This window comes from Zeus faber (assembly GCF_960531495.2).
Source record: "Zeus faber genome assembly, chromosome: 2".
Taxonomy (NCBI): domain Eukaryota; kingdom Metazoa; phylum Chordata; class Actinopteri; order Zeiformes; family Zeidae; genus Zeus; species Zeus faber.
Genome location: NC_137189.1, coordinates 20949915 through 20967414, shown reverse-complemented (window position 1 = coordinate 20967414; position 17500 = coordinate 20949915). Strand labels below are relative to the sequence as shown.

The window sequence follows — 17500 nt, the reverse complement described above, 5'->3', positions numbered from 1 at the left end:
GTAAAGTATACTTTACTGCTGACAATGCAGGCCTATGGCTTCAATTCAGCTTAAGTGCCACAACAAGGTCTTTTTATCCGACATCGCAACAGTATAGAAGTCTCCGAACAAATTGGTGAACAAAATGAATACCTTGTGTAGAGAAGGTTATTGACCACAAAAACTGATGGACACTCATTATATCACTATGTTCAGTTTTGCACAATACAGAATCTGCAAAACATCAACAATATCATATTCTCCAGTTGTGCTTTATTGAGTTATTGAACACTCCACTTAGTGGTATAACACACAATACGAAACATTCAGAAGAGTTCAGAGTGGGTTGGATTGCTAAAGCGTCAAATGTTATCTATGTCACCCCCTGCTTGTTTTTTTTCCCCACAAAGAAACCCACAATTTTATGACTAGTCGCTAGATTGAAGCCCTTAAGACTGGTAGTCCTTCCATAAGTCCTATTTATAGTCTTTTAATCCTATTTTCCCAATGATAACTTACATTTTTAAACATTTAATATTGATTAATCAGAAGGTGTGTTCTGACTTGTAAATGCTGCTAAAACTCAATTCACTCCTCTTAAAAAAAAAAGTGTAGGTTCTTTGGCTCCCTCTTTGTCTCACTTTTCCTTTTCCATCGCCGCTCCAGTGCACCTGGTGGACGTGTACCACGTGATCGAGGCAGTGCGGGACGCAGGCCTCAACACGGTGGAGCTGGGCACCGGCATCTCCACCACGCGCCTGGAGAACCTGGTGGCGTCGCTGTTCAACCCGCTGGGCAAGCGGCTGCCCACCACGCACACCGTAGACCCGCGCCAGAGCACCGCCCTACTGGTGGACTTCCTGCTGGCCGCGACCGACAGGTAACGGCAAGGTTGTCTTTTTTTTTTTTTTTTTCCTAAAACATATCCATTATGATATAGACCTGATAGATAGAATAACTACAGAATAAAAAAAGTTATATTTGAAAGTATATGGAATTTATAAAATAAAAATATAAAAACCCAATGGTTGACTGTCCCGAAAAAAATATGACAATATACTGTACACTAAACCTAATGATAAACAACAAATACAGCCTAAAAATAGCAAAAAACAATACAAAACAATACAAAACAAAATGTCAACCAGCAAACATGTGTAGGAGTCTCTACCCACAAGTTAAGGGAGGGAAACTGAGTCTTTCTGACAGTGGGGCGCCCACATGGCGTGAGTTTTATTAATACCCATGAACATAAAGGGGAACATAAAATAAAAGGATTAATCAGCATCTGCTTCTCCTCGGTTGCGGTCCGGTCTGCAGGCGTTTTTGCGTCCTGCACCACGCAATCCCCACTGCAAGACAGAACAACACATCAGAAAACTCTCTTAGCCGGGTCCGAACAATCAGCTCTATTGGAGCTGATTGGTCACCTGCAGGCTGTGGCTTAACCACGCCCCCTCGTCTGCCACAACATCATTGGGGTAACAAAAGGGGATTCCAGGGACAATTCGGAACAAAAACATTAAAAGTGTTTTAATGACATGGGATTTTCACACTTTGTTGTTAAATGTTTACAAACAAACAGTCTCACGTCTGTGAAGGATGAATAATTGTTGATTAATATATTAAAAACTGAATATTGAACCTTCCAGACCCAGAGTTTCTGCCACTCTCACCCTCACTCAACCCTGATTACCCACAAACACACACACGGCCGCACAGCAGCCAGTGCTTTTACAGATATCTAATAGATAGGATATATATCTGTAATGCATATGGATGTGTATTTCTCTTTGTGCACCAGTGTAACAGTTTTGTAACCTCAGTGAGGCAAAGTAAATGGAAAAAAGTTCATCCCTGTGGTTTGTGGGAGAATTCCTGTGCCATTGACTTGGTGAGAACAGACTCAGCAGAAAAAGATGAACGTTACCAGTAGTAGTATTACCAACAAAAGCAACAATTCTCTCGCAACATTTCCAATTAGGGTTTCAAATCTCCCAGCAAAACTTTTAAGTTGTGTGTGTGTGTGTGTGTGTGTGTGTGTGTGTGTGTGTGTGTGTGTGTGTGTGTGTGTGTGTGTGTGTTTGTTGCAGTGAGACGGGCGGTCGTCTGACAGTGCTCTCTGTGAAAGCCATGCTAGCCATGCTGTGTGGGGGGAAGCTGGTGGACAAACTCCGCTGTAAGTTGCCCAAATGATACATATAATATATACCTAAGTATTACCTCAATTAATTACACAGAAAAATGTTTCATAAAATGCCAAATGATTTGAAAAGAAAACCTCAATTATAGCAACATTACTGGCTGTAATTCGTTTGTAATGAGTTTCTGCCCCTGCTTTGTGCCAGCAATGCATTAATTCTGATTCTAATGTTTATTATAAACTCTATCAGAACGTCCTACAGGGAATATACAGTAAAGTATAATTTATGCTACAACACTGACACCTAGTGGATATATCGTGTTACTACTGCTCACCGCCGACAGCGGACCTTTACATATGGCCATTCATGTTCATATTTTCTTTTCTGTGTGTGTGTGTGTGTGTGTGTGTGTGTGTGTGTGTGTGTGTGTGTGTGTGTGTGTGTGTGTGTGTGTGTGTGTGTGTGTGTGTGTGTGTGTTTAGATGTGTTCTCCCAGGTGTCAGACACCAATGGAGTCATGGTCCAGTCCAAGTTTGACTCCTTCCTGAGGGAGGCTCTGAAGCTGCCCACCACTTTGCACGAGGGGCCCTCCTTTGGCTACACACACACCTCGGCCCGCTCCTGCTTCCCACAACAGGTGCGCGCACACACACACACACACACACAGACACACACACACACACACACACAGACACACACACACACACACACACACACACACACACACACACACTCACACACACACACACACACACACACTCACACACGCACGCACGCACACGCACACACACACACACACACACACACACACACACACACACACACACACACACACACACACACACACACACACACACACACACACACACTCCCAGCTCCTGTATTCTCCATAGCCTTCATTGATCTAGGCAGGAATGTTTTGACATACACGCACCTTGAAATAAATTATTCATAGTATTGCTGGTTTACAGTACCTCTTGGATACAAGTTTTACAATAATTATTTGTCTACATAATTCATTCATTTCACTGCATTCAATAAATTATTATGCAGTGAAATACAAATTGTTAGATGCTGCCACGTCGCACCTTTTCTTGCGTCAAAAGTTATTATATTTCGAAAATGACGTCATTTATTTTTTGACTCGAGCTAAAGTGTGTAACTGATGTATGTGTGTATGTGTGTGACTTGTTGCCGCTGCTTGTTTAGAAGAGGGTGACGGTGAACATGTTCTTGGACATCGTGGCCGACCCCCCTCCTCAGTGTCTCCTCTGGCTGCCTCTGATGCATCGGCTGGCCAATGTGGAGCACGGTGAGCCCGGTGGAAACACGCATACGCACACACACACATACGCTCAAAATACACCTGTTACACCTATTGACCTGACATGCTCCCGACTACCAGACTATCCCCAAATAATGTCCTAATTCTAGTGTACATATAAGGATGTCGTGTCATGGTTAAACACAAGGCAAGCATCATAGAGAATGATGAGGACGATTTGCTCCAAAGGGAAAAAGGGTTGCTGTATAGAACAGGCCGAGAAATATATCAGTCCTTTATAGTACTGACAAAAATAAAGATGTTGGTTGAAAAATGGTAGTTGGTGTCATGTTTACACTGTTGTACAGTTAGAGCCCCATGGTCAGGGTGACTGAAATCATACCATGATATTGTGTTGGATCAGTCTGAAGTTGTGTTAGGGCCACAGGCACACATTTACTCCTAAATAGATCCATTAAGCGTCCTGAGACCATTCCTCTTCTCTCTCTCTCTCTCTCTCTCTCTCTCTTTCTCTCCATCAGTCTACCACCCAGTCACCTGCTCTTACTGCCGGAGTCGTGGCATGACGGGCTTCCGCTACCGCTGCCTCCGTTGTCGCGGCTACCAGCTCTGCCAGGACTGCTTCTGGCGCGGCAACACCAGCGGTTCCCATAGCAACCAGCATCAGATGAAGGAACACTCATCCTGGGTGAGTCATTGTGTGATTACTCCCGTGACGAGTGCTATCTATAAATTACACAAAAAATAGATCAATGGCAACAAATATGCCCATTTTTATGAGGGGTGCACCGATTTATCGGCCGCACATTGGTATCGGCCGATATTTGCCTTGTGACTATCATCAGCCTATCCGTAAATAAGATATATCCTCGAAGGTAGTGGCCGATGTTTATCTCCTCAATTTTGTGTTAACATATTTTACCTTTGATTATTGATTTGATTATTTTAACTAATGTTTTTCTAATTGCTTTAAAATTTGCATTTAATTACATTGAATTTATATTATTATTGTTTGGCTATGTAAGTACTGAAAAATTCTTCTCATTGAGTAGGTAGTTGTATAGCAGGCTGAAAAGGCTTTTGAAACCGTTATTTTCCACAAAAATATATTTTTTGTCATGTGAAAGAAGGTTATATTAAAGGTTGTTTTATACATTTGTATGATTGAATTTGTGCTTATTCAAAGATAGTGTGATAAAGTGCTTAGACTAGAGACTAAAACAGTTGAGTAATGTTTTTCATAATGAAGATTTCTTAGTTTTCCTGGCACAACAGGGGGAATAAATAACAACAAAAACAAAATAAACAGACAAATAGATAGATAGATGTGGCAAAAGGGTATTTTAAGGGTGGTGTGAAAGATGCATTGTCTGAGGTACAAACTGGTTAGGATCTAAACAATTAAAACTTTTTTTTTTTACTTTTAGGATTAGGGTATGTAAAGTTCTTATCCTAGAATGGAGGCAAACATGCAAAACTCAAGTGAACTTTGCGGAGGGGCAATTATTCTGGGACAATTCACAGGCTTGATCAATAAAAAGACTGAACAAATAAAGGTACCAAACATTTAATTAAGTGCTGGTCATTCACATAACAGGAACAATCTGGGATTTAAAAGACAATATAAACTAGTTAAGATAATAATAATATATATCACTATGATATTAATAATTTAATATTGTGAATACCAGGGATTGAGATGGGTGATTTTGAGTATCCCATTGTATACTGTCGCTACTGTTAAGGTCCATAATGAAAAATACACAGTTTGAGCTGTTTTGAAGCCCTATTTTATTTTACGAAGATGAATTTTACTTATGACACAAAACACTATTGAATAGAATAAGACCAAGAATAACTAGAACAATAAAAACAATAAAAATATTATAAAAAGTGAAATAATAAATAACATTCAATATAAAACTTTTAATTTGTCAGATATCCTTACAGATGACCAACCCCCAAACATCAACATAATGGTGTATAATTATTGCATTGTTCTCTACAACAACTGTTGTACTCTACAACCTTTTTTCATTGTCCATTGGTTTGACATTAATCACAAAGAAGTTGAAAAAATAAAAGTTTGATTCATATGACAAAAAAAGCTATTAACCTTTGAAAACTGAGTCATCTAATTGGTAAATGGTTCCTAATACACCACTGAATCAGCGACCGACTCTCAGCGCTGCTGCGTTCAATGTCCGTTATAACGTGATGTTTATCTCGTTATAACGTGAAAATAGATTGAATTCAGTTTGCATCCCTGGAACTTAGTTATTTCGAAGCACATCCAAGGAAAATAATAGTTAAATACTGTAGGCTTGGGACACACAGTAATTTTTGTAATGGGACAGAATGGGAGTGTGCCTGAACTCAGTTGTGTTTAAAAAATTATTTTCTTACAAGGAGGAAATACACGAAAATAAAAAAGATCTAAAATAAAATACACAGGAAAACCGGCACAGGCATGCATTTTCCTCAAATGCAGTATTATAGAAGTATTTCAAAACAGCACTCCTGCTGTTTTCTTTGTCAACTAAAACCGGTTGCTGAGGCGTTGCACTTGAGGTCTTTAATGAGCTAACACCATAACAAACCGGAGGGAATGAGATAATTGACAAGAAGAAGACAGCACTGTGACTTAGTGAGAGGAGGCAGGGCTATGTGTGCACTGCAGCGGTGCATGTGTCAACTCGCTGTCGGAGAGAAGAGAGAGCGAGGAGGCGCGGAAAATGAGTATTGAAACCGTTTCAAATATTGCAAATCTGTATGTGTAGAAGAAGTATAGAACACTAGTCTGCAGACTTTTTTTTAATCGGCCTCGTCAGCGCAGTCATCAGCTGATGCCGATTATCTCAAAATGCCAAACATCGGCCCAATTATTCGCCGACCACTAGTATGCACGATTCATGTCGCTCCGTGTTCAAATGAGAAGCATGGAGTTTAACACACGGGATGGGAGGGAGAGGAGCAGCAGGGCTCATGCATTTTTTCAGCGGGGTGGGCTATAAGAGATTGGAGCCAGATATTATGTGGATGAATGATTAAAGTAGGGAATACATTTTTTTTTTATATGTAACATTCGATAATGAATAAAAGAAAGAATATATAATTCACATGGTTGGTTGTCTCAATCACTAGGGTTGCAAGTAGGGCAGCAAGACATAATTTTACATGGGGTGGCACCCTGGTGGTTCTTCAGTGGGTAAATATAGTTTTTTGACACAGTAATTATATATGTGTTTACATGTTTGTGTGTGTGTGTAGAAATCGCAAGCGGTGAAGCTGGGCCGGGCCCTGAGCAGGACGTTGGGTTGTGTTCCGTCCAGGGAGCCGCCGCACCCCGTCTACCCAGAGGAGCCTGAGAGGACCCTCAACCTGGCTAACATTGTGTAAGAGCCTCACACACACGCACAAACACACACACACACACACACGCACACACACCCACACACACACACACACACACACACACACACACACACACACACACACACATACACCAGGGTTCTTATCAGATCCTTGAGATGCTTGAAGTGCTTGAATTTTGTCCTCAGAAATGTAAGCATCAGAATACCTTGAAAATAGCCCCTTTTGTGTTGAAGTGCTTGAAAAGTCCTTGACAAAAACGTGAATTTGAAAACCTGTGGTATTCCCCCTGGTTTTGTTACTCAAATCCTAGCGTAAAAAAACGTTTGCACAATCACTTTTTCGACATCGATTCTTTTGAAACCCCCAAAAAAATCCAAAGTTTACAAGAAAGGAGTCCATCAGGCTTGAAGGGAGCAGCCTTCCGCCTGGTTGGTGGGTAGAAGTGGGTTTTGGGGGGGGGGGTCTCTGTGTTTTTTCCCACAAAGCAGCTAAGCCAGAGAATTACGAAGTCACCGTACAATAATTTTGAGCAGAACAGTTACCAGCCTCAGAAACAAGTTTCAGCAGCAATAGCTGATTGCTGGTGTGTGCGTGAGCATGTGGTTTAGAGTCAGTCCCACCTCCGAGCCCGCACACACTAACACACACACACACACACACACACACACACACACACACACACACACACACACACACACACAACCCTTCGTTGTGGGCGGAGCTTCAGCCGTTGAATCAAGGTATGTGTGTGTGTGTCGGGGGGCAGACTAGGTCAGTGTAGACAGAAGCAGAGACTCAACATTCTCATCTCCGAGCAACGTGAGTAATGTTCGGACTTTCGGATCTTCTGACTTTCTGTCTCTTTCTTCCTCCATCTGCCTTCCCTATCTCTCTCTCTCTCTCTCTCTCTCTCTCTCACTCTCTCTCTTTCTCTCTCCCTCCCTCTCTTTTTTTCTGCGTCTTTCTACCTCTCTGTCTCACTCTGATCTTTGCCCTGTCTGTGTTTGCACAGACTGGTAGAATTCACTATTGCATGAATGCACTCAAATGCCTGTGTGAGTGTGTGTGTGTGTGTGCTGGGGGGGGGGGGGTCATATGTGTATTTTGTGTGAGGGGGAATTTTCTGTGCTTCAGTGTTTCTGCTATTCATGAACATTTTCCCGTGGATCACGTCAGTAAGATCAATTTATCAAACTGTCAACTATATTATTAAACTATATTTATTAATATTTATTAAACTCTGTATGTGTGTGTGTGTGTGTGTGTGTATGTGTGTGTGTGTGTGTGTGTGTGTGTGTGTGTGTGTGCATGCTTGCGCGTGTGTGTGCCTTTGCAGCCCCCCGCGACCTATCGGGAACACCAACGAGGCCATGTTAGTTTCCTCTGCGGCCCCTAGCTCCCCCAAGAGGTGAGGCATTCACGCACTCATTTTTGTGGAAGGGTTCAAATTGTTCTCATGCTAAAATCAGCGGGTCACATTACTAGTGTTTTAAAGAGAATGTGCGCGCAAGTATTTGGCACTCGCCGTTCCTCGCAAACCGCTCAGCATTGCAATTCCTTTAAGCCTCAGATATCCTCATTCCTCCGAGCTTAGCGGAAGAAATCCCCAGACACTTGGTTTCAAAGTATTTTTATTAGACGGCCTTTAGACGTCGTCTTTGTCCGCTGACCGTGTGTTTCGACCGATTCAGCTTGCCGGCCGCCCAGCGCATGAACGAGGAGCACGCCCTGATCGCCGCCTACGTCAACCGCCTACAGACCAGCCCAAGGTGAGAGCAGAGGGTGTTTGTTTGTGTGTGTTTGTGTGTATGTGTGTGTGTGTCGTCTTGGTATTTAATGTCTTTTATCTGGTCCATTATTATACCATCATTCTATGCCAGGAACATTTACATATACTAAGAATTTGTTCTGGTGAGGTTTTGTATGTCGCCACAGACAATTAGCATTGAAAAAAGATAGATAATAATAACAACAACAACAACAACAACAACAACAATAATAATAATCGTAGTAATAAATATAGTTCCAGGCAGCAATACATGAGGTCCAGTTTAGTCTTGTTAGGTATGTATTACAGATTTCTGAAGTTCCGTAATGCGAGGTTCCCGAATCTGTGCTCTGTGATTATATGCGGGGATGTTTGGAGCGGACTGAGTGACTTTATCCCCGAGAATCCCGGATTCTCGGGTTGGGAGGAGTGCGAGTTCAAGTTCAAGTTCAAGTTGGCCTTTGAAGAATACCCACCGCGTCAGCTCGGGGGGGACCTCATCCCCGCTGTGTGCTGCTGGCCGGAGGGCGCCACTGCTGTATGATTGGCTGCTCGTGTCACATGGTTGTTTCTCCGCTCATTACGATTGGCTGTTTGTGTGGTGTCTTTGTAGGGAAGGAAAACAGACTGGAAAATAAATCTCGCATGTTTGTTATTGTGGAAGATTTTATCGTGAAAATTATCAAGATCGTCTTATCACCCAGTTTCTCCAAAGGTTCTTCTCACGCCTTCTATGACCGATTATAGTTTGTCGGGGTTTTGTAATAACGCAGCATGAGTAACAGTTTTCCGAGTTTCCTTTGAACTCAACATCGGCTCAAGTTGTCTGTCTACGTGTCGCACTCGCAAGTGGCTGGATGCGAATCAGTTCCGAAGGACGAAGCTTGGACTTGCATAACTTCGGATGATGATGTGACAAGGTGGCTGGCTCCTGAAACAAATCAAATCGCCTTGACGTTCTTCTACTTCCAGTAAAATTACAGGTTTTTCACTCATTTCTGCTCAAAATGTAGATTGATATTGATCAAACTCAGACGTCAACACGTCGAAAACATCCCGGTTCTACTGAGACCTCAACCATGTCTGTGCCTACTACGGTTATCGTGTTTCAGATACTTTTAGACTAAAAAACAGAGAGATTGAAAATAAAAAAATCCCAGCGACAACAATAGAGGCTGCAGACTGGACCCCTAATATCATTATTATTATTATTATTATTATTATTATTATTATTATTATTATTATTATTATTATTGTTATTATATAAAAGGTGATTGTAAAAATATAAAAATTTAATATACAAAAAGATAGAAATAGAAAACAGATACTGTGCATAGGATCAATTATTGTCATGGGTCTATAGGGTATAACTTATACATACTAACTGGTCTTATTGCACATATATTATTGCACATATTACTGAGGATTAATCTTTTATTAGTCTTCTAACTTATCGATCTAGTATGGTTAAAGGTCTTGACAGGAAATATGCACAAAGGATTGGCTGTTGATTGACAGCATTTGCCTCAAAAGGTCAACTGCATTCTAGGTAAACATATAAAACAATATCATATACAGGTACTCCTCGCTTATCGACCAATTGGCTGAACGACCTGGTTGTAGGAACGGAACTCGGTCGTTAAGTGAGGAGTACCTGTAATTAAAATAATAACCCCTCGGGGGCCGCAAACCTTAGTTTGGGAACCCCTGATTCCCGGTCACAATCAAAAGTTGTCTTTAGGGGAGGTGAGCCCTTCCCTTTGATATAAAAAAAATATTGGTTGGAACAAATTGGCATTATTTCTTAGCTTTTGTCTTCCAAACAAGTTGCTTCACTGGAATTGTATTTATTCTATTCTGGTGTATTTATTCTATTTGAATACTCTGAGACCAATGATGACTTACTTGTTATCTAGCTGTACATATACATACATTATATATGCATTGTATACGTTGTATGGCCATTTTTAGTGAGGCGAATAAATCATTTGGCCATGCTTGGCCAACTCTCACAGTACCTATTTTGTCCAACGGTGAAACATCTATGGCCTGCAGTCAGATAGCTGCATTTTGATGGAAGTCCCCGAGCTGCCAACACGCTTTTCAGTGCACCCTAAAACTTCAGGAGTTTGACTCTTTGAACAAGTTCAATGAGGTGGTTAAAAGTATGGTTATCGAAGCTGAAGATAATAAATGTTTTACCTCCGAGATGGCCACTTCTTTCAATGCGTAAATGTTGTTTAATATTGTCTTTCCCTACCTTTTAGGTGTTGTTTCTGTGTATTCATTAACACTGTCTGCCGCTTTCTTGGCCCCAATGAGACTAACCTGGTAAAACAGAAAACAGAGGTTAAAATAAACGCAAAAAATAGTTGCTCACAGGATTCTCTCTCAATGTGTCTCTCAGGGCGCTGGACAGCCCCAGCAGGCGGGACGAGGAACACAAGCTCATCGCACGCTACGCCTCCCGCCTGGCGGAGACGGAAAACACCGGAGTGAGTCCCCTTTTAGGAGCCACAGTCGGGCGTCAGCTTGGAATGCCAGTTTGGCAGCGTGTCTCGTCTTTATCTGCTCGCGACGCGTGAAGTTGACGGTTGACACAATTCTTTTTTTTGCGCGCGCCACCCAGGCCATACCCAATCGAAGCATCAACTTCGACGTGAACAAACAGCAGAGGGAGCTTATCGCCCAGCTGGAGGGCAAGAACCGGTACGCACACCCACCACACTCCCCCGCCGTCCACTGTGTGTGACTGTGTGTTTTGTCGGCTGACGGCTGACCGAGGCTCGTTGCGTCTCGCAGAGAGATCCTGGCCGAGATCCAGCGGCTGCGTACGGAGCATGACGCCGCGTGCCAGCACAGCCCGGAGAAGGGCGGCACCAACCCCACCCTGCTGGCGGAGCTGCGCCAGCTCAGGTAAACCCCCTCGCCGGGAAACTCAGAGAGCAGAGAGGTTGGAAAGCAGTTCATTTTGATATTCTAACACTAAAATACAAAGGTTCATCACCCGTCTAACCTCAAGAATGAGGATATTAGACGCGCTTGGGGTGCTGCTTGGATATTCTTTATTTGTTTCTTTTGACATAGAATACAAAAAAAATGAACTTTGCTATAAATAAGGGATAACGAATTCGCCACAATCGCTGCCAAAGCCTGTGGGGTCTACGGTTTCCTGTCCCTGTCGGATTGGGCACACACTGAAGTTGCCAGTTTACCGACGGTGGAACAGAACGAGTCAAAACACAAACAAAAAGACAGTGTTTTGTCACAGTATCACAGTTGATCAGCCGGGCGGCAGAGTTGGAACTGTGGTTTCCACTGTATTTCTACACCCTGTCGTTATGAATTCTCCGTTATGATATTCTTTCTTTGTTGGAATATACTGCCTCGTGATTCCTGTTTCTAAACCAGTTATAAACCTGCCATACATACAGCTACATACCTGCCCTTCTGTTAAGCCTCGTTGGCTCTCCCTCGGACTGTGACTCTGCCGCTTCGCTGGATGAAACAAAGCAGCAGTCCTGTGCAAGTCACGTCGAGCTTGGTACTCTTAGATGGCCATCATAAGCAAGGAGAAATCAATGAAAATAGCAAATATAATGTTCAAACTCAACAGATACTCAAGATTTTAATATTGCTATCAGAAAAGAACAAGTTGTATTGTGCCATCTCTTCTTCAAATTCTAAAGCCTGATTCACCAGGACTCCATCATCCCGTCCAACAGTTTGATGCCTGCCCCCTAGTGGCCGTCGGACGAATTGCATTGCGTCTGAGTTTGGCATCACAAAACATGTTCATGTTCATGTTCAAGTTCAAGTTCAAGAGATTATTTGTCACATACATACACACACGGTCATACATATATGCAGTGAAATGTCATGACACCCGGTGATTACGCACAATAAGCTGTAAGAATACAAAAAACTACTCAAATGTGCGTAAACGACACACGGTGCTGGCGCAGGCGGCATGTCAGGGAAGATGGGAATTTTGTGATGTTTTTTTCTGTCAAGAATTGACATGTAAATGTAGGAATAATGTGGTGTTTGTGTGTGTGTGCGTGCGTGCGTGTGTGTGTGCGTGGCAGGCAGAGGAAAGACGAGCTGGAACAGAGAATGTCATCACTGCAGGAGAGCAGGAGGGAGCTGATGGTGCAGCTGGAGGGACTGATGAAGCTCCTTAAGGTGACACACACACACACACGCGCGCACACACACAGGCTTTCTCTCTCTCTGGCTGTCTTACGCTAGTGGGCAGTAGTTTCTCCTTTATCCCAGTGTCTCTTTCCTTTCCTCCCAGAATTTTTTGCGTTTCTTTCTCCCCGCCCCGCTCTCCTTCTTATTTGACTCCCGTCTGTTTCCGCCTGTACCTGACTTCCTCTTTCCTCTCTTTTTGTTTCTTCCTCTTCCTCCTTGTTTGTCCGTCTCTCCTGCCATGGGCGTTGTAGGACGAGGAGCAGAGACAGGCAGTAAGTTCCTATCCCGCTGTTTCCTACTCCTCAGCTGTTTTTTTTTAAGTTAGAATGCTGTTTATTTGCTTTATTACATGGGAAGGGAAACAAACTTTTACAATGAAACATAAAGAAAATATTACATTTTCACCCCACCTTCAAAAAATTCCAGGATAATCCTTTTTTTTTTAATAAGGTATGACATAAAATCTGTTAAAGGCCGGCTCCGGTATTTTTGCATCTTTCAGCTGTAGATCTACAACCTTCCCCGCTACGATACATTGAATCCGCAGTTACGGCCACAACTTTTTAACAACACAACAAAACAAAAACAAAAGATCTAAACTCCTAGCTCTTGTTTAAAACGGTACTTAGTAAAAAATCTGTATGATTATCCAAGCTGCCACACTCTCACCCTCACCATTAACTAAAATCATTTAATACCACTGAAATTGTTTGATTTTTCACTATGTTTAATTATCTGCGCTGGCTAGGAGCCTAGCGTTGGTGAGAATCTGCTCTGTTTATCATCGGTTGCTATGGTGTTGCTACACGTCTGATATCCAATTACTATCCCAACTGTTACCCATTTTCCATTTGGAGAGAAGTTGGAATTAAATGCTGATTATCAAAGTTTCCATAATTGCAATGACTAGTCAATCATTTAAAGCAACACTACGTAATTTTTTTTTTACCTTAAAATAACATCTTCTAAATCAATTTGATGGTACACTGGAGAATGGCACCAATGCCAATGACTGTTCTTGCACTGTTTGCACTTCTGTGTTCGGGTACGAAACCACGGGAAAGATGCCTTTACTGGCTTCCGTGATTACCATTTAGGTTTTTTTCCTGGTAAAATGTATTAAAAGAAAATCCCAAATACCAAAAGTTACATAGTGCTGCTTTCATGTGAGGATTTGTTGAAATCAAGAAATCATCCTCAACATGTCACGTTTTTTTTTTAAATTATATTATTTTTTAAATATATATATATTTTATATAATATCGTTAGATATCACACTTACTTTAAAGGTCATTATGTTGTTCAGTGTGTTTTAGTATTGATAATAATTAAACGTTATTGAGATCATAAATACCTCCATATTGCTCTGCTCTCGCTTGCGCTGGTGATTATTATTTATTAACCGTATATGATGACCATCGCCATTCCGTCTCCCAGGCGCAGGCGGCAGGCTCCTCCCACACCTCTCCCGCTCGGCCAATCCCAGCGCCTGTCCGCTCCGCAGCCCCCTCCCCTCCCCACGCTCACACGTACGTTCCCCAGGACTCGCTGGCTGGGGTGGGGGGCGACGTGCGGGAGGCCTTCGCCCACGGTAAAGACACCGTTATACCTTTAGGAACCTTCTGTCTCCGGTCGTAAGAAGCCGCTGAACTTTTTGTCTGACCTATATCCTGACACATCACTTCAATTGTGTAAAAGAACCTCAGTCAAATGCAGAGCGACGCTGGCCGCTACTGTGTTAAAGGACAACTTCCGTTTTTTTTCAACCCAGGCCTTATCCGAATGTCGGTTCCCATCTTTTAAGAGCCACAGCCGAAGTCACGCTTTCGAAAAGGAGACGTAACATGTTTTTTTTTTAAGTATTAAACGTTTTCCCCATTGGAATGCACTTACAGCAAAAAGCTGTGGCAGAGCGGTAAGTTATCTTAAGTAAGCACTATTAAGGCGTAAAAACGATGGCAACCAACACTCCCGTCCTCATATTTGCGATATATAAATTTGGCCACTTCCCGAGGGAGTATTTATATTTGCAAGTGGTGTGCTACCAGTACAGCAACACTCAAATCCAAAGGTTTCACTGCATCATTGTTCCATAGACTGTATCTTTAAGGCCAAAAGTGAAGAGATGTTTCTTCAAGACATTTCTTTTCATGAGAAATGACTTTAGGACTTAATCCATGAAAAAAGAGCCCTGAAATGACCTGGCGCCAACTTCTCTTCTCCTCTCATTCTCTCTCCCCCTCCCTCTCTACCCCAGGCCCGAGGAGAAACCTGAGGAACGACCTGCTGGTGGCAGCAGACTCCATCACCAACACCATGTCCTCGCTGGTCAAGGAGCTGCACTCTGGTACACACACACATCCATACACACTCACTCTCATACACACTCTCGTGCAACCATGTCTCCCGAGCATCCGACACCTTGTATTGGCCTTGTACAGCCAAGGGTTTTTTAAGGCGTAGGGCAGAATAACACTTCTTCTTCGGGGGCGTGATTTGTCCACAAGGGGATGTAGGATTAGAGCATCTAATTAAAACGTAAATATACAGCCACCCTCACTCTCTGTCCCATTCTGATTAGACGAAGGTCGGGAGGAAGAGGAGAGACTGCTGAACTGGAAGGATAGAGGTGAGCAGAGAAGTGAGCCTCCATGCATACAGACAACGGTCTGAAAACAAGACAAAATAATAATGATAATAATAAAATAAAAAGAATAAAGAGTAGATGGAATAAAAATGCCCCAATATACACAAATAGCCAAACACAGAAATAGTTAAATATATAAAAATGCATGTACAAAATATTGGTATTGGTATATAGGGTCTAAATTGTAGATTTAATATTATTGCTATGTACTTACTATATGTGCTGTACTTGTTTCAGATTCTACCGTGTTATGTTGTTATATTCCATCAGTGTGTGTGTAAATTTGCGTGTGTTTGGTACACGCTCGTGCAATCACTCGTGCAATTAATCTGTACGCGTCGTCAGCAAACCTAGTTCGCAAAGCCATTGAACCGCCTCCTGTTTATGGAAGGGGACGTCTTCCGATGGAGCTGCTTCTCTTTTCACGGGGTCAGTTTGGAGGAAGCGGTGAAGACGACGGAATCTGCAGAGCATGCTTTCTCTGGAGTTAGTCACGCTACTAACTAGGTCTCGTCTCTCTCTCTCGGTCTCTCTCTCTCTCTCTCTCTCTCTCTCTCTCTCTCTCTCTCTCTCGTTTAGCAGGTTAACGTGAACACGGGACACACAGTAAGTTTTAATTTTCACTCATTCATTTATCTAAAAAATACAAATAAAAATGTGTCAAACAAACATGTGAGCAATTACATTCGTTTGGGGGTGCACAACTAATGAAAAAATCAAAAAATGTAATAAAAATTTGATCATGTGAAATGAATAAACTATTATCTTATTAGACTTTGAAACTTCAAATAAATAATGTAATTTGTCATAAAATATATATAATATAATATATATAAAATATATTAAAGGCCTTATTTTGAAAAAATCTTTAAATTTCTCGTGCCGTCGTGCACCACGGTTTGAATACCACCCACCGATCGGCAGTGAACCGCAAGCTCAGCAATAAATGAAATGTCACTCTGCGAGACGACGTGATGTAATGCCCGTCTCTCCTCAGGCCGGAGTGGCGTCACTCCTCCCGTCAGCGTTCGCCGCCGAGGCCCAACAAGACTCCACCGCCTCCACCGCCCGGAAACGCGTACATTGGACTCCGCTGCCAATCAACCAATCACGATGCTGGACACCAAATGCTTCCCCCCCCGCCGCCCCCCCCCCGTCGGGGGCCCCTCCTACTGATGCCTCGCTGTGATTCTCCACTGTCTTATCACTGTTAGAGTGTGTGGCTTTAGTTTAGTTTGTCAGATCTTGGGGAAAAAAACCAAAAACGTTTTGATTCGATCGCACATAGGTATATACTGTACGAGAGATCTGAATTCTACTGATTTGTGCCGTAGAGTTGCTGCAGGTGGCTTGTGTAAGTGAGAGAGAGAGAGAGAGAGAGAGAAAAAGAGAGGGAGAGAGAGAGGGATGAGAGGGATGTGTGTCAGGAGACGCTGCGAGACGGAGACGTGGTGATGGATTCCGAGAGGGGAAAGGAAAGTGGGACTCGAAGGAAGGAAAGGAGCGAGTTAACGGGCGAAGAGGAGGCTGGATCTGTACATGCCTCTGTGTAATCGGCACTGTGTGCTTACTATTTATTGCTTTGCTGTTGATTTTACTTTTGGGGGGCGGTTTGATTTTTGACTTTGGCCACATATGTGTTGGGTTTAAGTGAAGCCACAGATTTTTGTTTTTTTTTGTTTTTTTCTGTGTGTTTGTGTGTAGAAGTCTTGATGCGTGAATCATGCTAGTGCCACTGGTGCTGATGTGATAGTGGCTCTGGATCCATGGTAGAGTGTGTGTGTGTGTGTGTGTGTATGTCTGTGTGTGTGTGTGTGTGTTGAACGACTAATCCAAAGCTTTAACAGACACTGTACTACCGTTGCAGTCCTGTCTTTTAATTTATTTTTTTTGTTACCAAAGCCCTCACCTTAGTCGAGCTCTCTTCCTACACCAAAAAGAAAAAAACACAAGAGATTTGAAGTGAAATCAAACTTTCAATGAATGAACACATGAATGAGTTAATGATGTTACACATACTTTTGTGTGTGTGTGTGTGTGTGTATGTGTATGTGCGTGTGTGTGAGAGAGAGAGAGAAACTGACTGAGAGGACAAACGTGTCCCA

At 42.5% G+C, this 17500-nt stretch overlaps 1 protein-coding gene across 6 annotated transcripts in view; it reads left to right on the top strand.

The window, feature by feature from the left end:
* Positions 1 to 17500, top strand: part of dtnba (dystrobrevin, beta a) — a 29242-nt gene that overhangs the window by 11636 nt on the left and 106 nt on the right. For 2 of the 6 annotated variants that reach the window (XM_080024087.1, XM_080024090.1), the window contains exons 5-22: positions 646 to 859; positions 2073 to 2158; positions 2606 to 2760; positions 3333 to 3435; positions 3930 to 4096; positions 6679 to 6803; positions 8120 to 8191; positions 8475 to 8552; positions 10959 to 11046; positions 11181 to 11260; positions 11354 to 11467; positions 12640 to 12736; positions 13000 to 13020; positions 14186 to 14339; positions 15006 to 15095; positions 15330 to 15377; positions 15975 to 16001; positions 16393 to 17500. The exon at positions 16393 to 17500 is cut by the window's right edge and continues 106 nt beyond it. In XM_080024087.1, the coding sequence (XP_079880213.1) occupies positions 646 to 859; positions 2073 to 2158; positions 2606 to 2760; positions 3333 to 3435; positions 3930 to 4096; positions 6679 to 6803; positions 8120 to 8191; positions 8475 to 8552; positions 10959 to 11046; positions 11181 to 11260; positions 11354 to 11467; positions 12640 to 12736; positions 13000 to 13020; positions 14186 to 14339; positions 15006 to 15095; positions 15330 to 15377; positions 15975 to 15982 (1700 nt within the window). In that variant the 3' untranslated portion in view covers positions 15983 to 16001; positions 16393 to 17500. The remainder of the gene's footprint in view (positions 1 to 645; positions 860 to 2072; positions 2159 to 2605; positions 2761 to 3332; positions 3436 to 3929; positions 4097 to 6678; positions 6804 to 8119; positions 8192 to 8474; positions 8553 to 10958; positions 11047 to 11180; positions 11261 to 11353; positions 11468 to 12639; positions 12737 to 12999; positions 13021 to 14185; positions 14340 to 15005; positions 15096 to 15329; positions 15378 to 15974; positions 16002 to 16392) is intronic. The other 4 variants (XR_013844753.1, XR_013844754.1, XM_080024088.1 and 1 more) reach the window with 4 other exon arrangements.